The sequence below is a fragment of the Cavia porcellus genome, unplaced genomic scaffold (assembly GCF_034190915.1).
Source record: "Cavia porcellus strain 051 isolate PalLab524CR breed Dunkin Hartley unplaced genomic scaffold, mCavPor4.1 scaffold_6, whole genome shotgun sequence".
NCBI classification, from domain to species: domain Eukaryota; kingdom Metazoa; phylum Chordata; class Mammalia; order Rodentia; family Caviidae; genus Cavia; species Cavia porcellus.
Window position 1 is genome coordinate 56,035,498 of NW_026947489.1, and position 26,501 is coordinate 56,061,998.

General features: G+C 48.2%; 1 protein-coding gene across 8 annotated transcripts; it reads right to left on the reverse strand.

Annotated features, from left to right (window-relative positions):
- Nucleotides 1–2,843: 2,843 nt before the first annotated feature.
- Nucleotides 2,844–25,476, reverse strand: Znf746 (zinc finger protein 746). Of its 8 annotated transcripts, none has more exons than XM_063250704.1 (7): nucleotides 25,245–25,476; nucleotides 22,252–22,551; nucleotides 22,040–22,166; nucleotides 21,146–21,259; nucleotides 6,996–7,202; nucleotides 6,465–6,590; nucleotides 2,844–5,491 (listed from the first exon to the last, which is right to left on the reverse strand). In XM_063250704.1, exons 1-7 carry the CDS (start codon nucleotides 25,266–25,268, stop codon nucleotides 4,347–4,349), a joined length of 2,043 nt encoding a protein of 680 aa, XP_063106774.1. In that variant the 5' UTR covers nucleotides 25,269–25,476; the 3' UTR covers nucleotides 2,844–4,346. The 8 variants fall into 8 exon arrangements, with proteins under 8 accessions (XP_063106774.1, XP_063106773.1, XP_063106776.1 ...); XM_063250703.1 differs by having other exon boundaries at nucleotides 2,844–5,494; nucleotides 25,245–25,470; XM_063250706.1 differs by having other exon boundaries at nucleotides 2,844–5,494; nucleotides 22,040–22,121; nucleotides 25,245–25,468.
- Nucleotides 25,477–26,501: the final 1,025 nt, after the last annotated feature.

Consider the following 26,501-nt stretch of genomic DNA (forward strand, 5'->3'; position numbering starts at 1 on the left):
TCATGCAACACTTTCTCAAGTTCTAGGATTGTAAGCATGTGGTGGACACCTGGCAGGCCTCCTTCCTTTTTCTTTCTCTTTCTTTCTCTTTCTTCCTTCCTTTCTTCCTTTCCTTCCTTCCTTCCTTCCTTCCTTCCTTCCTTCCTTCCTTCCTTCCTTCCTTTGTTTTTCTTTCTTCTTTTGTTTGCTTTTGACTGAATCTCACTTGAACTCTCAATGATCCTCCTGCCTCATCCTCCTGAGTGCTAGGACTACAAGTATGTGCCACCATGTCTGGCAAGCCTCACCTTTAAACAGACAGCTGTTTTACACACACACACACACACACACACACACACACACACACACACACAGAATAAGGGAGGGTCTAAGAAAATGGCAGAATCTGAGCAGGGGTCTGTGGGAAAAGCAGGGAGTGGGGTGATACTTCGAGTCAAGAAATAGTTGCCAGATGGGGTCCACTGTCTGCAGAGGGAATAGCACATGTAAGTACAGGAAACAGCATGGTGCTCAGGGAAGGGAAGTGAGAATGGAAAACAACAGCAGCCTGAGTGAGGAGTTGATTGTGCTGTGCTGAAGTTTGGGGTTTAACCCGTGGACATGAGAGTCCTTGGGAGGAGCAGGAGGGAGCAGATTCTGAGTCAGCAATGCCACGGTGAGGCCCACAGGTCTCCGCAAACCTCCTGGGATGTGGAAGGATAACAGCTGAAGGACACAGAAAAGGAATCAATTACAAGTGGCCAGGACATTTTTCCAAGCCCTGGAGCTGCTGAAATGACTGGAGCAGAGCCTGACCTACCTTGTCTCCGAACTGTGTGTGAATGTGAACTCCGTGGTGCTGCCACCTGACCACAGGAAGAGGGACAAAGGACAGGGCCATCTTCAGGGGCGTCAGGAACAAGAGGACAACACTGAAAGGATGATGGTGGAGAGAGAGGTGACAGGAGGTGGGCAGTGGTGAGCAGCTTTTGATGGGGGACAGAGGGTGGCTGAGATGAAGGCGTGGCCAGGAGGGATTAGCCTCAAATATCCGCATTTTGGCATCAGTTACTTTGGTGTCACAGTGTATATCCATGTTCCAGGGAGTATTTGGCCTGGCATTAGGGCAGTGACAGAAGTGCCCTGAGATTTGGGTAATGTAGTAAGCTGGAAATAGTTCCAACATCAAATCCTAGAACCTGTGAATCTGCCGCTTGCATAGCAGAAGGGACTCTACAGATGGGCCTATGTTAGACCTTGAAGGGCTGGGAATGGACTTAGCATAGGGTTTGCTTGGTATGCACAAGGCCCTGTTTGACCCAGCACTATAAGGAAGGAAAAAGGAAAATTAGATCTTAAGAGATTATTCTGGCAGGAGCAATGTAATTGAAAGGCTTTTGATGAGAGGGAGCCAAGAAAGTCAAAGTCAGAAAAAGATGTTCCGATGACAGAACCCAAGTTTGGAGCACTTTCCTTTGGAGGAAGTGGCTATCAGCCAAGGGCTGCAAGCAGCTTCTAGAAGTTAGAAAAGGCAAGTAGACCAATTCTCCCTGTGCCCAGGAGTGCCTCACCCACTCCATGAAGACTCTCTAGACTATTGGCCTCCAGGACTATAGGACCATTTTGCATCAGTTAAGCCACCACACATACAGCAATTTGTTAATGGCAGCAGCAGACGAAACTAGAGGAACAAGTTTACTAGGCCCTTGTGATAGAGCAAGAGTCCCTGAAAGTTGGTGGGCCAGTGGTGACCCCTCCAGTTCCATGGCTGGGTTTGGTCTCTCTGGTGTCCCACCTTCTTCTGGGTGTCCCAAGATGACCTCAATACCTCTGGCCCAATGCTGCTTCTCCCACATTCTCTTGTCACTGGATCTCAAGGCTGAGGAGTCCTTCACGTAGTAAACCATGGTCAGGGCATCTGGCCCTGAACTTCTGATCCCTGCATGTGAGAATGTGGGTGTGAGGCACAGTGGGGTTCATATGGGGTTGAAGAATAACTGTGGGTGTGAAGTCCCAGAGGTGGCCCCCTGGATTTCAAATCCTAGAAATGTCGTTTGGGAGAAGGACCAGAATGCAGGAGAGGGGTGCAACTCTGTCCCCCTCCCTGCGGTGGGCCTGGAGGAGCTGCCACCACCCCTTTTCTATGTCCTGCTCATATGCTCTCTATGGTGATAATTAAGGCAGATTTTATTATTCCCTTAAAAAGACTATGAGCAGACCAGGCATGGTGGTACACGCTTGTAATTTCAGTACTCTTGAGAGGCTGCAAGATTGCAAGTTGGAGCACAGCCTGGGCAACACAGGACATAGTGAGAATCAAAAAGGACTGGGAATGTAACTCAGTGCAAAGGCCCTAGGCTTAATCTTATGTATCACAAATATAGATAAAAACAAAAAAGACCCAAACAGGGAGACAACGTATTAATAATTATCAACCCCAGTTGCTGGGTGTTAGTCTGCCAGACACACTGGGCTCCAAGATGAGGATTACAGCTGTGGGCATCACCTGATTCCACCTGCCCAGCCAAGAAAAGGATGTGAGGACAATATGCAACACCCATGCTTCAACGTGCTGCAATGTTTCTTCCGGAGCTTCCCTTTTTCACACATAGCAAATGCAAACACCACCTGTACAGTGTGCATTCTCATGCAGACTTATCTGATGTGCTTTGATTCTTCTTGCTGATGTCAATCTATCTCCAAGGAACCTTCCATTCCCTGTTCTCCAGGACAGTCATCCCTCCGGGTCTATGGTGACCAAGCACAGGAAGGCACTTGGGAAGGGACCAGAGGGCCCATGGAGGGTGTGTTAGAAGCATCAGTGATGGAGACACAGGTCTAAGAACGGAACCCACCAAACTGCCTTGGGTGCTGGTTAGGTTTTATTTTAACAGGATGTTTTCTGTTCATTTGTTTTCAAAATATCAATTATATCAATATTAGAAGTGTAAACAGGTACAAAATATACAGTACATAGAAACAGTTTTCTTAACTAGTCTATTCCTAATAAAAGCACGCAGGAGGGAGCTGGATGAATGGGCACAAGGATCTCTCTCTGGAGGGGACAGGAGGACCGGTGGCTACTTCAACAAAATTGGAATGGATGTGTGTGTAGTGAGGACAGCACTGGGGTGGACAACAAACCTGGGCCCCTTTCTGATCCCACCTTGCAGAGATACTTGGTGCAGGTCCAAGCGAGCTACTTACCTATCGCCAGCCTCCAGACAGCACACACACCAGGAGGCTGTCCTTAGCCCTTGGGCTGTGCACCTGCAAGTTCCTCTGGGGCCTATCACTCAGTGCATGCAGGATAAATGCTTTCAGAAGGCAAAACCTGAAAGCTTTTCTTCCCTAAGCTGATGTTACAGGAGAAGCCCAGTTCCTAAGCGGCTCGCCCGGCTCCAGGCACACACTGTGCACTGGTGGCGAGGGGCTGTGTCCACTTGGAGCCCTTACTTCTCTGTCGCTGAGGAGAGACTGACCTATCCTGCTGCTGTTCCCGGCACAGTACTGGTGAAATGAGACTTGACGCGGACAGGACACATTGCAAGTATGAGAACATGACATACAGGGCAGCACACAGAGGCACTGGGGCATGGGCCGGTGGACGCTGTCCCGCTCTGTGGAACCTGGACAGTCTTAGCTTCTTTACCTCCCAGACCTAATGCTATAATGCCACAGGACTCCAGGAGATGAGGCCAGAAGTCTATGACAGAGACACCCACAGGTCCCTCCATCTGCACAGGTGCTGCACATGGCCCCACATAGGGAACAGTCAGGCCAGAGCTCTGGGGGATGCCAGCTGACCCTTCAGTGGCTGCTCCTAGTGGGTCTTACAGAGGGAAAGTGGGGGTTTTGGGACCTGTTGCCCCAGGACTGGACAGCGGGGGAACAAGGTGATGGCTCAGCTCTCATGGGGCTGTGTTCCAGGCAGCGTCTTCTGGAGTTAGTGCCACAGGGGTGGGCAGGGCCCTTCTTACCTTCTGTCCCCTGTTAGCCAACCTTCCCACACTTACCACAGGACTCCAACACAGGGAGAACATACCCCAGAAAACCAAAAGCGCACTACAGAATTTCAACTGCTGCTGCTACTCTTTTCTAGCCTTTTCCTCAAGGATTAAAAGAAAAAAAAAAAAAAAAAAAAACCCAAGTATACAATTAAATTACTTAACATTCCACCATAGTGTTCAGTTTACAGAGAATCCTCCTTTGGAGATGGAAGGTACTGTCTGAGTTCTCTTTTTCCAGTGATCAGTTCAGTGACATGGAAATTTGGTTCTCTCCCTTTTTGTCTCTACACCTTGGAAGCCACCGGGCTGTCTGTGTGGGGCTCTGTACATGGCAGCCAGCGGGGGCCTGGGGTGGGATCACAGGTCCCCCCCATCAGTGGGTCCCAGGACACTTAGGCTACAAGTCCAGTCGGTCACGAGGTCTGTGGGGGCCATGGGTCCCTTGGCGGCGGGACTCTTGAAGGGGTCAGGCGGTGCAGCAGGCACCGGTGGCAGTGGCTGCCCTCGGGCCGGCGTCTTGGCCCCTGCCGTGTGGTTGCGCTGGTGCTTGCGTAGGTGGTCCTTACGGATGAAGCTCTTGCCACACACAGTGCAGGTGAAGGGACGCACACCCGTGTGCGTGCGGTAGTGGTCGATGAGCTTGGAGCGCTCGGTGAAGCGCTTCTCACATTCCGTGCAGGGGAAGGGCCGCTCGCCCGTGTGGAGCATGCGGTGGCGGATGAGGTGCGCGGGCCTGGTGAAGCAGCGGCCGCACTCTCCACACCGCAGGGCGCTGCTGTCCCGTGCACTGCCGCTACCTCCACCTCCACCTCCACCACCACTGCCACCACCACCACCACCGCCACCACCACCACCACCCGTGGCCGTGGCTATTGTGGGGGCCGCACTGGTGCCTGTGCTGTCGGTGGGTCCGCAGGTGCGCTGGTGAGCGCTCAGGCTCACCTGCAGTTGGAAGCTCTTCCCACACGTGGCGCAGGAGAAGGGTCGGCCCCCAGCGGGTGCCGCTGGATGCTTCTTCAGCCCTGGCTTGTGGGCAAAGCCTTTGGTCCGACCTGGGTATTTGCAGGGCTCAGGAAAGGGTCTTGGGGCCTGGCTGGGGTCCAGGATGCCCTCCCCACTGTCTGGTGAGGAGAAAGGCAGCCCCTCGGGTCCGGTCCTTGGGTTCAGACCCACTGGAGGCTTACAGCGGAAGTTCCAGCCCCACCGGACCCCACTAAAGAGCCAGTCCCCAGCAGGGGGTGTCTCTTCCTGGGCCACAGCAGGGCTGAGGTCGCCCAGGTCCCTCTCTGGCCGGGCTGGCTCACGTAGCCCCAGCACGGAGTCCTGACTGGGGAAGGAGCTACCCTGGCTCTCCCAGGCCCCCTCCTGCACAGGGCTGGGGAAAAATCTTGCAGCCTGGCCTGGTGCAAAGAGGGTCCCATGAGCCTCCAGGTCTGTGGGATGCACTGGCGTGGCCACCACCTCCTCTTCTTGGACTTCTGTTTTGATCACGATTTTTACATCTGCTGAGAGATAAAGAGAGGCAGGTATCACTTCAGCTCTCCTCTCTGAAGGGACTAAAATCCACAGCAGCTGCTCAACCCCTCAGGTACCAGGCAGGGCCCTGATGGCCAAGCCTCAGTATCACAGTTCCTAGGAGTCACCCCTGGGCCCTGAGAGGTTGCATCAAACCCCAAGGATACCCATGTCAGGATGTCACCATAGGAAAAGGAACACTCAGACGTGCCCCTGACCCAGCTCTCACTTTGGCTGTGGAGGCCAATCATGGGTTCAACCTGGTTAAGACTCTGGCCAGTGGTGGCCAGGTGCCCAGAGAACAAAAGCATAGCCTCAGGTTCAGAAGAATCTGAGACTGTGCCACAGCTCTGCTACAAATACGCTCCTAGCACAGGCACACTGCTTCTAGAGGCTCATCTGCATATTGCTGTGTGAGGTTGCAGGAGGAGTCTCCAGCTAACATCTAGCGGCACTATCATGTGGTAGGCAGCGGGCACTCTCAACAGAGGCAGCCACCTCGCTGTATCTGAGTTCATGTAGATGTACTCTATTTCCCATCCAAGGTTTTACATCACAGTTCTTAGCTTTAAGCACATCTGGGGGTGTGGGTGCTAAAATAAGAAATTATTACTTTAGCAGATAACAGGTCTCCAAAACCTAAAGAGAAAACTAATACACGAATTTAGTAGCTGTCTTTCAGACACTGTCTCAAATGCACCAATGTTTAACAGGTAGCTGTGCCTTTGTTTCATTGTTGATCTGGGAGGAGGCCTCGCCTGCCAGTACCAGCTTATCAGTTGGAGACACGGATGTTCTCGAGAGAGGCAGCATAGGGCTGAGAATTTGGAAGAAGCCAGAATGTACACAGTCATGAGATCAACACCCAACCGGCTGTTGGCAGAAAGGTCAGGGTGGTCCCCAGCAAGAACAGGGCTCCTGGGCCGTGGCGTCCACCCTCCTTGCCTGCCACCTCGCTACCTTCGGTGGAGGCTGCTGTGTTGAGCTTCAGTGTCCCGTCTGAGCACGCTGAGGACGGATGGTGGGGCGGAAGCTCTGCCTGCCAGGAAGTGGGTGGTATGGTGGTTGAAAAGTTGGAATGGACGCCTGCAATGAGGAGAAACCAGTGTGTGGGTCAAGGAAAGGAGACAGGCAGAAGAAAACCACGAGAGGGGCTGGCAGTTAATCCCTAAAAGCCCCCAGGACCTTTCTAGGTAACCATGACAACTTGGCATCTCCCCTAGGCTACTGTCTTTCAGGCCCTCTCTGAAGCACTAGAATACTCAAGTGTCACAGACTTATCCACATGGTCCTCCACCAACAGAAGGTAGCTGGTGATGTCACAGCTCAAAGCTGGAGTAGGTGTGTGTTTGGGGAACAGCCCTTATTGGTTGGACCACAGGAACCCCCAGGAGCAGTGTTATTTGTCCCTTGGACATGTGAGGTGTTATCTGGTATAGTCTCTGCCCACAGCTCCTGGGAGCTTTCCTTTCCCTGCCCTCAGCCCCATACCTCGAAGCCACTCACCAGAGGTGGCATCTGTGGAGATGTCTCCTGCCCCTGAGTCCAGCTGGCTGAGGCCCCAGGGTTCCTCTCCCACGTCCGGTTGCCCAGCGGCCCAGGCCTCAACGCCCAATGCCTGCTGCTCCTGCAACTGCAGCTCACCCTCCTGCTTGATCTGCATCAGGAGGTCGGGGGCAGGAACTGTGGGCCCTGACCCTGGGAAGGGAGAGCGTGTAAGCCTTTGGCTCTGGGCTGGGTGCACAGCCAGCCACTGAAATGGATACCTTGGCCTCATGAAGGTCCATCAGCCCAAGAGCCTGGTGGGAAGCCAAGGTGGTAGCAAACAGGGATTCCAGAGGGACAGAGGACATGGGCAGAGGACATGGTTCCATGGTACTGGATATCTGGGCAGCGTGGGAGGAGTGAGGTCCCAAGGCTAGGGCTGGGCCCTGGGGAAGCCCAAGCTGCTTGGGGGAGTCCTGTTTTCACTTTAAACATTGATGCCAGACAAAATTGGAACCCCAAGCTCCTGCAGACCTGCCCCCTTGTGCATAAGAATTTTAGTGAGTGCAAAGAAAATATTCCAGATACAAAAATCACTGAGGAAACACATGGTTCATCAGGAGTTACTGCAGAAGGCAAGAGACCTGCAGAGCTGTTTGAGTAAGACACAGGCCTCAGGGCTGAGCCTTCCTGTCCATGGGGGCCAAGCTGCCTGCACGGCTCACGTTGTGTCCTGTGTGTGAGACGGGGCCCAGGAAAACTCCATCCACCCAAGGGAGTGATTAGGGAGCTGCCCACTTGTCCAGGGCTGTGCATCAGAAAGTAACCTAAAAGAAACCAGAGTGCTGTGTCCATGTGAACTCACGGCCCCAACACAGCTCAGACCCCTAAGCTGACACGCTCACTGAAAACCTGCCTGGAGCCATGGCAACCCTGGAGGCCCCAGCACAGAGCACTGCAAACCTGTCCCCTGCCCACCCATATCCCTACCACATAGGCCACAAGAGGCTCCCTCCAAACTAAAGCTAGATTAATGCCAGAGGAAAATATCAACCACAGGAGGAGTCAAACTGCAGTGCGAGTCAAAGACTTTACTCCCAAGAATTACAGCATAGTTCAAGTGACACAGTGACAGGTATACTAAAATCTTCAAAGAAAGGACAGGAACAGGATCTTCAAAGCAACAATGGTAAATTATTTTTAAAAAGACAGATTTGAAAAAGAACTAAATAGACTAGAAATGACATTAATAAAAATAAAAGGTGGAGCTTAATCCAGCCATATCATTTAAAAAAAAAAAAAGAAATGACATTAATAGACTAGTAAAGCTGAAGAGAAAATTAGTGACTGAGAAGCTTGACCTGGGAAATAATCTAGAGTAAAGCATTGAGACATAAATAAAGAAGAATTAAGAGCCATGGAAGAGAACATGAAAGTTCTAATATATGATGATAGAGGGCTGGGGATTTAGCTCAGTGGTGTGAGCGCCTGCTTAGCAAGCACAAGGTTGTGAGTTCAATCCCTGGTACCAAACAGGAAACAAAAACACAAAAACACAGACAACATTCATGTGAAATGGAGTATCAACAAAGATGAAGAGAAAAATCTTAAAATATCAAAAACAACATTCAGACGGAAAGCAGATTTCCTTCTGCAATAAGGCCATCAGAGGATAAAAGAATATCTTTAAAATGCTAAAGAAAATATGTGTCAACTCATTTTATAAGGCTATTATAATTTTGATTGTACAAACTAGAGGACAGTTTATGAAAAATATACAAAATAACCTTATTTATGAACATATATGCAAAGATTCTAAGTTAAAGAATTACAAACTGAAGCCAGCAATGTATTTCCAAAAAGGGAAAAAGAGATTATAAACAAGTTAGGTTTATCCTGAGAACTTAAGGATAAGATCACTTTAGAGAATATAGCAATATAACTCACAGAGTTACCAGATTAATGGCAAAGACAGTATCATTATTTTAAAGGTACACAAGTCCCTTTCTACTCTCCTACTTCTAGCACATTGGTGACTTAATGTGCAGAGATGTTTTCTAGGATGGAACATGTGAAAATGCTGGGCATAGTATAAAGACAAAAAGCATTTTAAGCATGGATGATCCACAAATAAAGTAGGGAAAGTAGAGGCCACAGACTGTAAGAATGCTGCATCTCCTATGGTGCATGGGAGGACATCTGATCTCCTGCTGCAATAGGCAGTGTTATGGCTTGTTTAAGTCGCTGCAAAGCCTCATGAGGTCAAGGGAGGTGGGCCTTTCTAGGGTGGCTGAGTCTAGTGTTCGTGATTGGTTCATTGTCTAGCACTGGGTTTGGTGGTGTGAGGGCTGCACAAGCCTCCTCCCCAGGGGGTGCTAAACCACACACAATATAGGTGAGGGAAGGAGGTGTGCTTTTCCCAGTTTTACCCAGTTAGCTCTTGTCCCTTGCAGCCACCATGAACAGTTACCCCTCAGCCATGCCAGCCTGCCTTGGAGCCAGCTGAGTATGGACTGAAACCTCCAAAAACTGTAAGCTAAATAAACCTTTCCTTCCCTAATTTTGGGTGTTAGGTATTTTGTCTCAGCAACAAGAGAAAAGCAACCAAGACAGGCAGTGTACACACTGCCAGGGAGGCAGAGTGAAAAGCCTGGAGCTGGGCAGGCAGCAGGCTGTATCCTCTGTAAGCCATGGACAGCAAGTACAACATTCCCAGCAAACTAAGCTCATGGCAAGATGTGTGAGTGGAAGGAAGCTGCCTTGCCTGGCCTTAGCCCTAGGCTGAGCAGGGAGAGGAACACCACCACCCTTCCGGGAAGGTGACACCTATGGACCAGCACTCTAGGATGTCTGCTGCCAGGCCTCACAGAGCCAATGTGGGCAAGACTGAAGATGGAGTCCCAGGTCTGTAAAGGCACAAGGTGCCCAGCAGGGGTACACACATCCTCTGTGTAGGGGTGGGGTGGGGGGACAATCTATAAGCTTCTAGATGATGAGGTGCTCACAATTGCAAAAGGCAGTGTCCCTTGGCAAACCAGTTACCTGCAAGTCAGATAGTAAACTGCAGAATATGTTCCACAAATCCTTTATACATTTCATAGAGAATACAGATATTCTTTATTTAATGACTTTCCTATTTAATAACTCTTTAGACTTCGGACCTGTCCTTTTTTTGTACAGGTCTATACACCTTGTTGATAGAACCTTGATATCTGTTTTGTACAGCAAACCTTGTTTGCACAGTGCTGTAATTTTTACTGATTGTCCTGGACTGTACAGTACTGTAGTTTTATGTTGCTATATATTACAGTACTGCATGTTAAGTTATGCAAACAAAAGCAAAAGGATCGATTTAGAAATTTCTTAGACCATTTTTTTGTTCTGAATACTGCAATGTACATACTTATGTACAATTCCTCATTGAGTGAACAATTCATTTGATGACTTGGTTGCAGGACGTAGCTTGGTCATTGAAACAAGAAGTATCTGCATAACATTTAACATACTTAAAGAAATAAAATTTATTATTATTTGATAAATAAGATTTATAATTAATAAAATTTATGATTTGAGATTATCAAAACTGGTAAAATTTTGAAAACAATTTTAGAACTGTAAGATAAAGTAACTGAAATTCAAAACTCCAATCTGGTTAAACATTAGAGTGGAAAGAAATGAATAGAGAATGGTGAACTTACTAAAAGATCAGGAGAAATTATTCAGATCTCAGCATAGAGACAGAGCTGAAAAATACATGAAGAGAGGTTCTAGGTTATTGGGGCTAACATGAAAACATTTTCAAATAATTGACTGAAGAGAAAGAGGCAAAGCAACCAAAGAGAAAACGCTGCTAATTTCTTCAAAGAGGTGGAGAAGATCAGTGATGGAAAAGACAGAAGCAGCAGTAAGACTGCAAATCCCAAAGACAGCGCAGGCAGAGGATGCGGGCAGAGGATGCGGGCAAATCCCCCATGAAGAGCGCTCAGCAGACTGCTGGCCGACCTCAGCGATTGGAAAGAAGGGCAAATTATCTTCCTCACCAGGATAAAAAGGATAAGTGAAACTAGATTTCTCCCTTGCAAATACAGGGATGGAATAAAGATATTTTGAGACACGAATTCATGTAAATACTACATTTAAACTCATTTTCATCTGGCCCCTAAGTAACTTCTAAAGCAGGCAGGTCCAACTCTCAGCCCATGGGTGCGTGTGGCTCTGGGCAGCCAGTAATGTGAAGGTTGTAAATTTTTACACCATTATGGGCGTTTCCACAGTGCTGTTCATGATTGGACTGTGTGTGCCTGAGCACCATCTTGCTAGGTAACACCAGGAGGGGTGCAGGGCATTGCTAACTCTGCCTCTTGTGTCCAACGGTCACAACTCCAGTCAAACTGACCTTGTATGTCTGATTGTTGGGGACCACAAATTGACTATTTCATACTTCCCTCAGGGATAAATGGAGGCATGGGATTATTAGTACCACCCATTTGAGATTTCCCATTAACTCTTTAGGGATGGGCTACCCACAAGATAAAAATAAAACCACCAAATTCAAAACACACTCCAGGCCAAGATCCTTTTTAGCGTAAGATCATTTACGCCCTCTTGGGCATCCCAAGATTATACTGGTCTGAGTTTCCCCCAACTCTTGAAGCCTCAGCTGGCCCCGCCTATCACTGTGTACACCCAAAAAATACTGGCTGCCTGGAAGTGTCACTCTTTGTCCATCTGGAGATGGACAAAGTGGCTTCCCAGTCACTCATCATGTATTATTAAATTTGTCTGTTGTTTCTTACTTTATCTTGTTGCTTGTTTGATACAGGCAATTGGGGATCATGGCCAAGTCCTTATTTCAGATGTCACAAACACACTTGCAACTTGGCATGTGGATAACCTGGTGATTATCAACAATAGTACCTCAAGTCACCTATGTGTGTGAGTGCTTGCGAAGATGGGCAGTGGTTACCAAGCAGACTTGTAAGTTTTCTGCTTGGTGCTGTTGATTTATTTTGCCCTGGAGGTTTTTAGTCTTAGTGGTCTTAGCCTTAGGAGGTAGGAGAGGATAGCCACCCTAGTGGATAATGGTGTATCCCAAAGAGCAAAAATCCCAAGCCTCTGTTCATCCCTTAGGGAAGTATATAAAACTAGCCACTGTGAACTCAAGTGGTTCCCAACAGTGCAACCCCACCACCCTGTCAATACTTTCACAGAAATAAAAAACCATTAGCTGGGTATGGTGGTACACATTTATAATCTTAGCACTCTGGGAAGTTGAGGCAGGAGGACTGCAAGCTCAAGCCCAGCCTGGATAACTTCAGGTCTTAGTGAAAGCATGTCTCAAACAACCACCACCAAAAACACCAAAACCGAAAAAAACTCACTTAAGATTTTAAAAAGACAAAGAAAGGTAGGGTGTGTGTGTGTGTGTGTGTGTGTGTGTGTGTGTGTATATGTCACCATGCTACACAGAATATCGGGCAGAAAGATAAAAAGTCTAAATTTTTATACTAATAACAGTTTCCTGAGAGAGGACAGGGAGGAGTAGATAGGCCTGCCCTCCTGCAGGGCAATTTTGACACTTTTCTCTATAACTGATAAATCCAGCCAATGAAAGCTTATTGGAAACCCAAATAACACCATCAACAAACCTCATCAAGTGAACAAAAGAAGCCAAACACAAAGAACACATTTGTTCCTAGTCACAAAGAATAGGAAGGAAAAGCAAATACTTTCTAGGTTACAAAACAAAGCCCAATAAATGTTAAGATTAGCTTTTTATTATTTCCTTTCCTAACTATACCACAGGTAAGTTAGAAATCACAACTCCTCATATGTACTAAAATTAAAAAATATAGGGGCTGGGGATTTAGCTCAGTGGCATAGCACCTGCCTGGCAAGTGTGAAGTCCTGAGTTCGATCCCCAGTACCAAAAATCAAATAAATAAATAAGAAATAAAAACATATATTACTTTCTAAATAATCTGAGAGTATCACTTGGGAGGCTGAAGCAGGAGGATATTTGTAAGTTTGATACCAGCTGGGGCTACAAAGTGAGCTCAAGGCGAGTCAAAACTGCATAGTGAGACCCTGTCTCAAAAAGAGAGAGAGAAACGATAATAATAAAAATTAAAGAATAAGTAAAATAAACCTGAGAGTCTAAGGAAAAGTCACAATGAAAATTAGAAGATACTAATGTTGATGAGAACAGTATCAGAATGTGTGAACCGCAGCTACACTGGTACCTACAGGAAACTATGTATGAATTACTGTCTTGTTGGAACAGGGTTTCACTCTGCAGTTCAGCTGGTCCTGAACGCACTAGGTAGCCCAGGCTGGCCTCAAGCTCACAGCTCCTGAGTGCTGGGATTACAGGCATGCGCCACCTTTCCCAGCCAGAAGAAACTATATAGCCCCTAATGTTTTTACTGAAGAGAAGACATTCAAAATTGAGCTAAGACATCATGGCAAGGTGTTAGAAAAGAAATGACATCAATAACAGAATCCCTTAACAAAGTAGAAGGAAATAATGAATATCTGACTACAAGAGAAAACAAAGATTGGATGGAAAAAGAACCAAGGTGGTTAATTGCAGAGAATATTAAGCTGATTCACCTCTAGGCAGGGAATGAAGTGGATGTAGTGGAGATTAACAAGACAAGATGCTCTGAATGCTATTCCAAGGAATCTGAAAACTCCGGGGAGAAGGACCAGTTCTTAGACCCCTACGACATGCCAAAACTGACTAAAGAAGGACTAGAAGATGCAAAGGGTCTTCACTGCAATCAAAGTAGTGGTCAGAACCTGCTTGAGGACAATTCCAGGTCTGGTGGCTCCACTGACCTTTTCCAGTGAACATTCAAGGAGCAGCTGATTTCAGCCTTACACCTAACTGCAGAAATCAAAGCACAGGGAATACACAGTGGCTTATCCCCTTAACACCAAAGCCAGACAAAGATAGTGCAAGAAGGAAAATGTAGGCTTGTGTCACTCATGAACAATGACCTGAGTGTCTGTCTGAAATAATTTGATCAGCATAATAAACCTGGCAGTACACATAAAAGACTATGGCTCACACAGGTTTATTTCAAGGATTGCAAGGTTGATGTGACACTGGAAAACAAAATTTACCATATTAACAGAGTAAAGCAGAGAAGGGAAAAAAATCGTATCTATAGATTAAAAAAAAATATTATGAAATTCCAATTTCCTTTTGGAAATATTTGCCCAAAAATGTGGGAGGCTGCTTCAGCCTGAGAAAATGATTTAAAAATAAATATATTAGTAAATGTATTCTGAGTATGAAATGTTAAGAAATATTCTCTTAAAAATCACAAACCAAACCCGGGCGTGGTGGCTCATGCTTGTAATCCCAGCACTTAGGAGGCTGAGGCAGGACGATCGTTGCAAGTTTGAGACCAGCCTGGGCTATAAAGTGAGCTCAAGGCCAGCCCAAACTGCATAGTGAGATCCTGTCTCAAAAAAAGACAAAAAAAAAAAAAAAAAAAAAAAAAAAATCACAAACCAATAGCATACTTGTTATTACCACTTCTATTTAAGGTTTTCTGGGATTTCTCAGCCAGCACAATAAAACAAGGGCAAAATAAACCATAAAAATTTATAGACTAAAAAAAAATTCTTATTCTTAATAGCTGACATGATGAACTTTTCAGAAAATCAGAGAATCATTAGACAATTTTCAGAAAATTATTTGTGTTGGTAAGAATTTTAGCACGCTTTTGGGATAGAAATAACAGTAAATGACAGACTCCTAGAGTTTTATATACTATTGTATTTCAGGGAGCCGATCAATCGCTTTTCTTCTCTGCCATGGATCTTAAGCTGAGAAAACAGCTGAGGGGAGCCTTTGTTTGTGTGTAGGGGAGGAATGTGTCACACTGACCCTAAAGTCAGAAGTCACCTGGGCCATGGTAGGGTCTGGCCCTCATAGAGCAGCAGGCTTGTGCCCATCCCTGGTGGCACTGGGCTATCCTCTCTTGCTCCCTACCTCCTGTGGGGTACATGCCTTCACACCACTAGTAGGGCTTCTTGGAGGTCAGAGGGAGTGCGATGTAACCTTATGCAAGTTCCTGTGGCAGAGGAGTACTATTCCCCACCCCTCCCAGTCCCCAAAGAGACCGGCAACAGAAAATACAAGTTGAGAACAGATACCACGCAGCACAGTGGTGATAAGAATAGCAGGAACTTAGGCATATAACTGACAAATGTGCAAAACCTTTTAGGAGTAAACGAAGCTTCGCTGAGACATTACAGATGAGTTACATCAGGGGCAGAGGAGTCTGGGCTTAGCGGATTAACAGAGTGAAAGTCAGTTTTCTCCAAATGCTTTGCAACACCAAGCATAACTCCAACTGCATTTTTCCTGAGCTTTGGCAAAGCAAGTTGAAAGTTTCTCTGAAACGGCTAAGGAAAAGAAAACAGTGCCAGTGAACAAGAACCAGGGTCTAAGAACTTGAACACAAAAAGACAAAACTTGGAAACTTTTGGTAGGAAATATGAGATTGCAGGTATTTCAGCCCTAAGGTTGGAAAATATTTCTTAATTGCTGAAGACACAGACAGGACCACCAGAAAGAAAAAGCCTAAATAAATCAAGCACATTGACATGAAAAGCGTTTGTGAAAAACTGCAGGCCAAAGCCTGGAACTCAGGGGCAGAGCACTTGTCTAGAATGTGCATGGCCCAAGGTTCCACCCCCAGCACTGCACACAAGAAGAAAAAAACACTGTGAGAGAAGCTTATCAGCACTGCACACATAACTGACACAAATCCATATTCAGAATATACAAGAAACTCTTACAGATCAGTAAGGAAAAAAAAACTTGAAAGATAAACGGACAAAAGAAATAAAGGAAGATTTCACAGAAAATATAAGGCATAATTTTAGGAAAATGCAAATTTTACACTACAGATTATAAACCACTTCCACTTGATGGGCAGAGAGGAAAAGAGCATTTCCATGACTAGAGGGCAGTGTGACAGATCTCTAGGCACTCCAGGGAGGGACTGCTCTTGGACACTGCCTAGGCCAGCTGAGCATACATTTCCCAACACATTTGGACCTAGAGAAGTTTTTGTCTTTCATTTTACATTGATCCTTTCTCAGATGGGGTCTCTTGCTTTGTACTGCAGGCTGGCCTTGAACTCACTGGGTAGCCCAGGATGGATTTGAACTCCTGGAGATCTCTTGCCTCAGCCCTTCAAATGCTGGTATTATAGGTGTGTGCAACCACACCTGGTTAAAAGAAGCTTTCACACAGCTAAGAATTTTAACCACAGCACTGTCCTTAAAAGCAAAAATAAAGAGAACAGTAGGAGTAGTAAACATATCCTTTTTTAGTCATTAAACAGAAAACTCTCCAGTGGAGAGATCATGAGGATGAATGAACTCCAGCAGGTGACACTAGCGTGGACTGCTCCCTAGTATGTGTCAAATGGGAGGAGCAGATGCAGGGTGAGTATATATGCCCTGACCTTCTTTACAAACTGTCCTGAAACAGGCATAACTGAACAGTGTTACTTAGGAATGAAGACATAGTGAAAGGCAGGGAGCAATGAGCTGAATTTGCTGCGAGAGGAAAGGAGGGGCTGTGGCCAAGAGGGAAGATGGGCTCTGGAAGGATCTGCCCAAGATATATACATACATATATATACATATATACATATATATAATGTTTTGTTTTGGTAATACGGGGGATTGAACTCACAACCTCCTGCTTGCGAGGCAGGCGCTTATGCCACTGAGCCAAATCCCTGGCCCCCAAGATCTATTTGTTACACAACAATATGTAGATGATCACTGTAAACTGTGCTTCCATTTTTTTTCTGAATGTATTTTGTTTACCATTATACATAATACAGAGTAATCAAATGCACCATTTAAAAAAAGGGGGAAAATAAACCTCAGCATGTATTATAACATAACACTTGTTTATGATAAAAGATTTTTGGCTAGCCACAAGCAGAGGAAAACTTCTTTAAACCAGGAGTAACTTCAAAAGTCTACAGTAAAAACTATACTTAATCAGAAACTTCAAAAATATACACTGTCCATAGACAAGGATGCCAACTGTCACAGTTGCTGTTCAACAATGTCCTAGCCAAATTGGTAACTAGAGTTTAAAGTTATACAAATTTAAAAAGAAGACATAACCTTTGTGTTAACTCTGAAGGCTGTAAGAGTTCACCAAAGCAATCTAAGAGCACTTTAATAACTCATAGACTCAATAAAAGCAAAATTTCTCTTTTACTAAACTCAGGTCAACAGCACAGTTGTACTGCTGCTACTACTATTTCAAACATGTATTTAATTCTAAATATTCTACTTCTGATAGAAATAGCAACTATCAGGAGAAAACAGCAAATCCTTACTCAGCCAGATAGAAAGCTTCAATAAATGAGTCTTTTTATAGCTAGAAAGGTGCAGTAGTGTCATGACGGCAACTCTCCAGAAACTAAATTATACACTAAATGCAATTCTAATCAAACTTCCAGCAAGATTTTGAGAACTCAACGTAAAGATTCTAAAATTCACGTGGAAGGACAAAGAAATAAGCCCAGCCAAGAAGTCTTGAACAAGCAGGGAAGGCTTGGTTCATTAGATGTCAAGGCTTTTCTGAAGCTGACAGAGTGGAGAGACAGAGATGGATGAAAAGAACCAAGAGCATAGAGTAGCAACCTCTTCCCTACACGATGACCTGGCTCAAGACGGATGTGGCCTTTGAACCAGTGTAGAAAGGGGCACAAAATGCCCTGTAACCTTAGCTGGAAAATCAGATGTCTTTGTGGAGGAAAAAATTTAAATCCTCCCCTGCAGTCACCATGAATCTTAACAATAGATAGATGAAAGACTTGAATATGAAAAGCAAAACTTGAAAAGTTTTGTAAGAAAATATGAAGGCATCCTCCTGACCTTGAGTGAGGTAGCAAAGATATTTATGAGGGAAAAGCACAGGTCACAAAGGAAAAGACTGATATGTTTGACTCTGCCAACAACACAAACATCTACAAAAGAACTACAAAGTTCAAAGACCTGCCAGAGCAGGAGACGTTTGTAATGCAAATCACAGACAAAGGGTTAGAGAAGGCCGAGAAGTCCAGAATCAACATGACAATGAAAAACAACTTACTGAAAAAACAGAAAAAGACAATTCACAGGACAAGACTAAGTAAACTTAGGAAAAGAATACCTGGCTTTCTGAACAGGGGTAGAAGCACAAGTGAAATCAAGTCAGTTTCACCTTCATCAGACAGGCGCAAACTTATACATAAAGTGGGTAAAGATACCAGAGAAGGTTTTCTTCACAACTGCTGCTGTGACCTTCAGGAGAGCATGGTGAAAACAGCAGAGGTGGGGACGAGGGTGCCAAAGACACAGTGAGGCCCTGGCATCCACTTCTCAGAGAAGGATGAAGATACAAGGGGCCTGTGACAAGACAGACAGTTTGAGGGCACCCGCGCAGGCCTCTTGTGACAGTGACAAGTTCAGAATTACTTTAGTGCAAACCAATGTTTCAGCAGGTACTTTTTGAATACCAAGCATCTGTTAAAATGAATCTTGATCTGTATGTATCAACATGGGTAAACTGGAAATATGAAATTCTGAGTAAAAGATGACACTTCTGTAATTCTTCAAAGCACAAAATCCTTACTCCCTATGGTAATAACGTACAGGTCAGCAGATCTTTTAAAATGGGGGTGGGAAGAATGAAGTGTCAACTTTGGGAGAAGTGGTTGTATCAGGAAGGAATGGGATGGGACCTACAAAGGGATCTAAATGGTACTAGAGATATACTTCATATACGCACCACACATATTCTAAACGAGGAGACTTAGAATACAACAAAAATATTAACTTCCTCCCCTGTGCTAAGAAATACTCTAGGGGCTTGGGGTGAAGACACGCAAAACACATCATTTTTATCCTCTTGAAATTTACGTTTTACTGAGAGGCAAGCGGGACATACAATGAATGCTGCTCTCTCCTTTCAGCTGCTCACCAAAGCCTGTCAGGGAGATGTGGTTTGAAAGGAAAACAAGGAGCCCAGCTTTGGATGTGTTCTGGGTGACTGTCTGCAGACTCCCACCAAGAGAGGCTGCCTGGGCAGGGCGGGGCTTGGGATTCAGGGTAGAGGCTCAGCTGCGGGTACATGGACCCGCATGTAGGTGCATGCCTAAGACACATCAGGGAGGAAACAGGAATGAGGAGAGTCCACAGCAGTGAGGAGTCCAGGAGACAAAAGGTGCTCCTCGCCACCGAACATGCAACCCTGAGCTAGTGCTGTGGCTGGGGTGTGTCCCTGGAGCTTCTGCGCTGTAAACTGAAAAGCTAGAGTAGTGGAATTTGGAGGTGGGGTCTTTGGGAGGGCGATTAGGATTAAACAATGGCACTAGCAGTGTCCTAAGAAGGGGAAGTCGTGGGCTGGCACCATGTGTGCTAGCTCCCCAAGGAACACCTGTGCCATCTTGGGCTCTGAGCTCTAGCCCCCAGCAAGAAGCCCTCAGATGTGGTCCCTGACCTTGACTTCCCAGCCTCTAGGACCGAAGGTGGAATGTCTTCTATAAATCACCCACTCTAGGAAATTAAGACAGAGTGAGCCACAGTGGCAAGTTTTCCAAACAGGTGGAAGAACACAGATGTTATCACCATGGGGTTCCTTGGGACCCAGACAGGATGGGTTTGGGTGGAGGAGCTTCTGGAAAGCGCAGATGAGAGGGTGGGAGACAGCAAGCAGTACTCCCTCCTGAGGAGCCTGGCCTTAAAGGAGGGTAGAGAAATGGGTCACCACAGGAGGGATACAGGGTCAGGGTGGGATCTTTCACTGTCCTTGAGAAGGAGATCTGGAGTGGTGCTGGTGACCCCCTGGCAGCACACGGTGCCCACATGGCATCACAGGTTGGGGATATCATGGCAGCACAGTGGCCTGTGCTGCATGCTCAGCTATAGGCTCCTGCAGGTGAGAACCAGGCAGGAAGGTTCCCCAGCATCCTGGTCCTGTCAGGAGGGACTGGCAGCAGAGGGGGCGAGGCAGCTGAGGCTGTGAATGCAGGGCAGTGCCCAGCAATGTACCATTGGGGAATAGGAAGATCAGTGGGGAAGACAGAAGCTGGGAGAATCTGTGGTATGTGGATCTTGGAAGTGGAGGATCTGTTGGACTCTGGGCTCAAGAGACTGCTGGATGGAAGGACAGCAGGAGGCTGCCTCGGAATGGAGGTGGCAAAGGAGGGCAGTGATTGTCACCAAATCACAGTGTAGCCAAGGGGTATTGCTCTGATTGCATGGGACCTGGGAAGCTCCACACAGTACACAAATCATACAGATGGCCCTGGGACCCTCCTGCTCAGGCTCAGAGGTAGAGGCACACTGTGTCCCTACCCTGTCCATACAGACAGTGCTGTTCATGGCATCTGTCCCTCTCAGCTGTCACTGCTGTCCTTGGCCCTCAGAGGACCACCCACTACATTTGCTGAACTAATCAGTGAGCAACTCAGAGAAAGCTGGCACCCTAGTCAGTTCTGTATAGTATGTGCCTTTCCCTGATACCATGCAAAGAGAACAGGCAAACACGTGAGACACCAAATGACTTGTGAGGTAACCACAGGAGGGCTTTTGGGTATCACAGAAGGGAACCCAAGGCAGGTGGCAGTCTGGGGAAAGAGTGGCGACTGAGCAGAGTCCCTCTGGTTGAATGACCTAGCAGGAAAATGTGAGACATATTCCAGTATCCAGTATCCTTATTTACCTGCAATAAATACATAGCTCTGACCACATTGGACCATCCACTTTGCTAGTGGGGTTGTGCTCTACAACTCTCACTGGGATTAACCGAAGTTTGGTTACTTTTTGCAAAGCTCTGAGTGAATTTGGTCTTCAACATACTCTTCTCCCGTCAAGTCTCCTCCACCGTCCTCCCCTGACACGTGTCCTGGTTCTAGCTCTGCTGTCTGTTTCCGTGATGGAAAGTACTAATTTCAAGAGTGCTAGCTAACCAGGTTAAAAGTTACAACTCCAGGTTGTAAGGTTTAAAATAATCAAGTCTGAGGTTCGATGTTACTCCAGAAAGAGAAACATTAGCTCTGCCTCTATTCCTGTTTCCATCTGGTCACCTGGTGCCTCCCCACCTTCTCCTAACCCTTCACCTGGACTTGGGTCCACAGGAACATCCGGGATCTTGGGAGCAGCGCGACGCCAGGTACAAGGTTCCTCCCCTTGTTCGATCTGAGAGAGGACTTCAGGCTTGGAGATGGCGTAGTCTGAGAAAAGACAGGAAGGTTAGCTTTGCCACCTTCCTATCAGGGCAGAGGGAAGGCAGCTGAAAAACCAAGAATGGTCTAGGGACTAAATTCATAATAGGTATAGGGCAGAGGCTCAAAACGGTAGGCAGTTTTGTTACAAGTCTGGAGATAATCTTGTGCAGCATCTAAAAGAAGTGCTGCTGGCATCTGGTAGGCAGAGCCCAGGGCTGCTACTGAACATGAGTTATCTGTCTAGAGTGCCAGCAAGGTGGGGTGCAGAGCCTGCATATTAGGCAGCAGCATGCCTGCCAGCTAGAGCACCCACTCCATCCTCATGCACATGCCTTACTACTCTTGGCTCTAGAGTACCATCAAAGTCACCCAAACGGGAAAGAAGCCAGGAAGACGCAAACTGCACATCCCTTCTGGGCAGCAGGGCTCTGGAGCATGGTGCTCAAAGGCCGCACGGTCCACAAGAGAAGGTATAGGAAATCCATCTTTAATGCTAAGTTGCCTGCAAACTGGTTGAGAGTGTAAGGCTTCTGCACTCCAAGGCTCAGCAGGAACAGAGACTGGACATGGGCAGGAAAAGGGCCACCACCCTCCTAAACTGCCACATTGCCAGGTAGAAGGGGAAGTTTCACTCCATCCTATAGTTGCAGGAGGAGGAAGACAGATCTCCTAACTCAACACATCCAGGGCTTTACATCTGTCTGAGATAGAAACACCCAGGATAGAGAGAGGGGCCCAGGGACTTGCAGAGCCCTCCTCCATGGAGAAGCAGGTGTCAGGCCTTACCCAGGGAGACCAGGGTCTCGTAGTTGCCCCGCATCACGTGCTTGTACAGCTCCTTCTGCCAGTCCTCCAGCCTGCCCCACTCCTGCTCGGAAAAATACACGGCCACATCATCAAAGGTCACGGGCACCTGGAACCACAAGGGTCACACTCGCTCATCCACATGCTGGCCACAGGGCCCATGGGCTCTCCACCCCAGGGCACCCAAAGGCTACCTTGGGGACCTCTCCCTTGCTCCCAGGGGGCAGCCGCAGGATCCAGAAGTTCCGGTTGCGCAGCAGGTTCTCCACGTTCTCCAGCCTCCGCTGCAGCAGCCCGTACTCCTGCAGCAGGGTCCCCAGCACGGCCCACTTGCCCTCCAGCTGGTTGCCAAACTCCATAGCTGTCTTCTCGCAGTCTGCCAGCTTCTTCTCAGCCATACCAGTCCGACCTTCCAGGGAAAGCAAGCGAGCAGCCTGCGATTCAATCTTCCTCTCCATGGCCTGAATCGTAGCTGCCATCGTCCATGGGGAGATCTTTGCAAAAGGGAAGAGTGAAGCAAGCATCACCGATCACAGGGCTTGTGCTCTGGCCCTTTATCTCCCCTGGATATTCGCAGCCCAGGAAGTGGGAGACCTCGAATCGGATGCCTGATTCCAACTTGGCCACCTCCTCCTGTGGGCATCTGGGATTGGCCTGTGTCTGGGCAGCCTCCTAGCCTGGTGCTTACCACCCTATACGGTCATTTCCGGTGAGCCTTGACACTGTGAGCGACCTGAAGGCGGCCTTGCATCTTCTCACAGCACACGCTTGACACATGGCAGGCGCGCTGTGTGATTTTGCAAAATAAACAGTGACTGAGCATTGCTGGGGTGTTTCAGCAGAGACGCAGTAAACTGCAGATTTACAGAGCCTGGCCTGGACTCCCTCCCGCCACAATCGCACAGGAACTGTCTACTGATGATGACCCAGCAGAAACCCCTAGTTGCTCCACTGAAACCACACAAACAAGAGTATTGCTCAATTTCTTTTTTAAAAAGCATATCATGTCTCCTTTTAACAAAATACTGGATGGCCAGTTCCAGGATAATCTGATTCTGTTCCTTCACAACTGCCTTTCTCCTACAAGCTAAAATGACCATGTAGCAAATCTTCACTAAGCCAAGAGCTGGACTTTTGGACATTACCTGAGCCCCCTGAGATTCTATTTTTTTTTTTCTCCTGGTTCCCACTCTTTAAAGGTTAAAAACAATGAACCTTAGACATTTGTGACTGCCCCAAGATCAGCGATAAGCCTGCAGTCTAGCAAGGAAGCCAGACACATGTGTGAAGTCATCTTTTAATACACGTGGCAACAATAAAAAAAAACCTCAGAGCTTCCCTGTCACCAGAAATGGCCACAAGAGGCTTGAGTGCCTGCAGCTGGGAATTGTGACGAAAGCATGTTTTGGGTGGGGAACTGGACTACTTGTCCCACTCATATCCGGGGTGGACCCAGGGGACACAAAGGAGGTGCTGTCCTCCACCAGTCAGCAGCTGAACATGGAAGGTTTGTATAGTTTCAGGAAAACATTTCTAAGCAAAAGCTTGGCTGTACCTTGCAAAACAAAGTAACTTCTAGGAACTGGCACAGGCTCATTTGGAGTCAGAATCAGAAATGAGAATCAGACAGCGACTGACGCCTCAAAAAACAGGGACAAAAGGAGGCAGAAGAAAGCTCTGGAGAGTACTGAAGAGGTTCTCTGCCTGCTTGACCAAGGTAGGCCTCTGGCTGGATCTCTGAGTGATGGGGGAAATGAGATCAACAGTGGTAGGAGTAGGTCTGGGACCACTGGTGCTTGGTGGGATGGCTTGGTGGCCCTCTCTATGCTGGTCTCCCCCTAAGATAAGCCCTGCCAGTTACACCCCAGATTCTGAGTTTATTTCAAAAGGGTCCTTGTACTTTACTACCTGATTCCTCTCCCCTTAAAATCCTATCACACCACATGTGCTGCTGTAATCCAATCTGTGTTTCTTTAGCCTGGGACAGACATAGGCTCCTACTTTATTAAGAGTTTATCCCTCTTTAGTACTTGAACAACAGGGTTTCCTTTAGCATTTCACAGAGCCCCCAAGCTCTACCCAAGGCCTCCAGACTGTCCTTCAGGAGGCAGGGATGGTCCTCTGCTCAAGTCCAGCCTTTCACTAACTGGAGGGTGGAGTGCCTGGTGCATTAGAACACTCTGCCAGAGGCGCAGCTCCTCTAAAAGGATGGCAAATCCCTCAATAACACCCCACCCACAAGAGGAAGTCCAGGCCTCTCAAGCTCTTCCAACTGTCTCTTCCAGCATTACGGGCTCTGTGTGTCTTTCCATCTCTGTGTGCCTCTGTCCAAGCGCTTCTCCCTCCTTGGAGAGCTTTACCATCTAGGAAGCTCGGCCTACTGAAACCCTAGCCTCCCACAGAAACCCAGCTCAAATCACAGAACAGAATACCTGGCCAGGAAGAGTGAGCAGGGGCTGCACTGCCACAGCTCGCTGCCACCTGGCCAGCTGGCTCCCTCCCCTTTTCGGTTCTGCAGGGCTGCTACCAGCGAAGCCAGTCCGCTTGCCCAGCAACACCGGTCCCTAGCCACCATGTCTTCCACACTTTTGAGCTAAACTGTCCGTCCGGGCAAGTTAACTTCTCTGGCCCCAGGGCTTTTCTTTTGTGTGGCAGAGATAACAGCAGTATCCACCCCCTAGGTCTGCAGAGAGAACAAAATAATGGGGGCCGGGTGCTGCACCTGGCTCGACACACGCCAGCTCGGCACGTAGCGGGCGCGCGGCTTCTGCGGAATCGTCGCCGGACACCTCCCAGGTGCCACCAGGCCGCTGGGGGGAGCTGGGGGAGGGAAGCCCAGCCGAGCGCTGGGCAGAGAAAGGAGCCAGGCGGGGGGCGCAGGACCGAGGGGACAGCGGCTGGGGCGGAGACAGGGAGCCGCGCAGCGCTGCGGGAACTTGGCGCGGGGCGGCCGTTCCGCCCGGCGCGGCCCGACACCGAGTGGGGAACCCTGCCTCAAGTGGGGGGCCCGCCCCAGAGTGGGGGCCTGGTGGGCGGGCGTCCTAGGCCCCGCGGGCCCAGAGCTCCGCTTGCCTGAGCCTCAGCCCGGCTCGGATCCCCGGCCTCCTCCCCAGGGCCTGCGGGTAGTGCGTTGGGCCCGGAGCGCAGTGCCCCAGGCCGCGGGTCCGAGAGCGCGCGCCGCTCTTACCGGAGCCGCCGCCGCCTCGGCCATGGCCCTGCGCTGCCCAGCCCGGACCGAAGGAAGTCGCCGCCGCGCGGCCCACGTAGGCCCGGCAGCCCGGAGCTCTCGGAAGGCGGCGCGGCCTCCTTCCCCGCTGCGCTCCTCGGTGGCCGGCCCGCAGCCCGCTCCGCCTGCAACGCGCCACCGCCGTCAGCGCCCGGCCGGTCCACACTGCATCCTGGGAGCCGGCGCCGCGGCCGGGCAAGAAGGCCCGTGAGGCTTCCTGGAGGCAGCGCGGTCGCACAGCGCCCCCTGCAGTCGGAGCGGCGAATGGCAGCCGGCGCCGCCCCGCCCACTATCGCTCCGCCTATCACCGCTCCTCCCACACCCTCGGGACACGCCCATCGACCAGGTCTGGCGCGCGCCGGGTGTCTGCTTGATCCCCGCAGCTGGATCACAGGGCCTCGGTCAACAGAGTCTTGTCTCCGCTCAGTGACCAGGCTGGCCGGCCAGGCTTCCCTACGCAGCGCGCTGCCCCGCATGATCACGGCGACAGAGGCCTTTACGCCCTACGTAGACGGTCGCGGGTCTGAGTCTGGGCCGGGAGCTTTGGCTTCATGCTTTGGACACCTGTGGCTCACGCGTGCCATTGCTTTCCAGTGAAATAAGTAGAACTTGCTATGTGTTTATTACAGTAATTACTTTTAATGGAATAAATGCGACGCAATGCCATCTCTTGCGAATTATTTTAGCAAAATTAACATGCAATGGAAGGATGTTCATGCTATATTTGTACAGGAGTTTGTACAGAACGATTCCATTTTTTAAAAAAATATTATGTGCGCATATATATATGTGTCTACATAATTGGTGGTTTGCTATACTGTACCTAGAAATATAACACTGTAATAGAAACATAGGTGTATCACATTTTGTATATAACATGTTTAGATAGATTCGAAAACATAAATATTAACATAGTCTAGGCAGTTTAATAGGGAGACTACAGCCTGTTTTTATGCATTTTGTGACTTTTTTCAATTCATACTTTTATAGTAACACGAGTGTTTTTAGTCGAGAAGGAAATAAACATTTGAAACTCCTTAAGAGTCTAACGGGAGCAGGCTGATAGGAGCCTGGTATGGTGCCCCCTCGTGGCTACAAGAGTGCATTGCGTTTCACAGTGGCCCAGCAGCAGTCCGCCTGCCTCGCGGTCCAGAGCTGGGGACTGACGTGGTGTTTCCGTCTTACTGTGCAGCCTGGGCCGAGATTGCACCCCGGGAG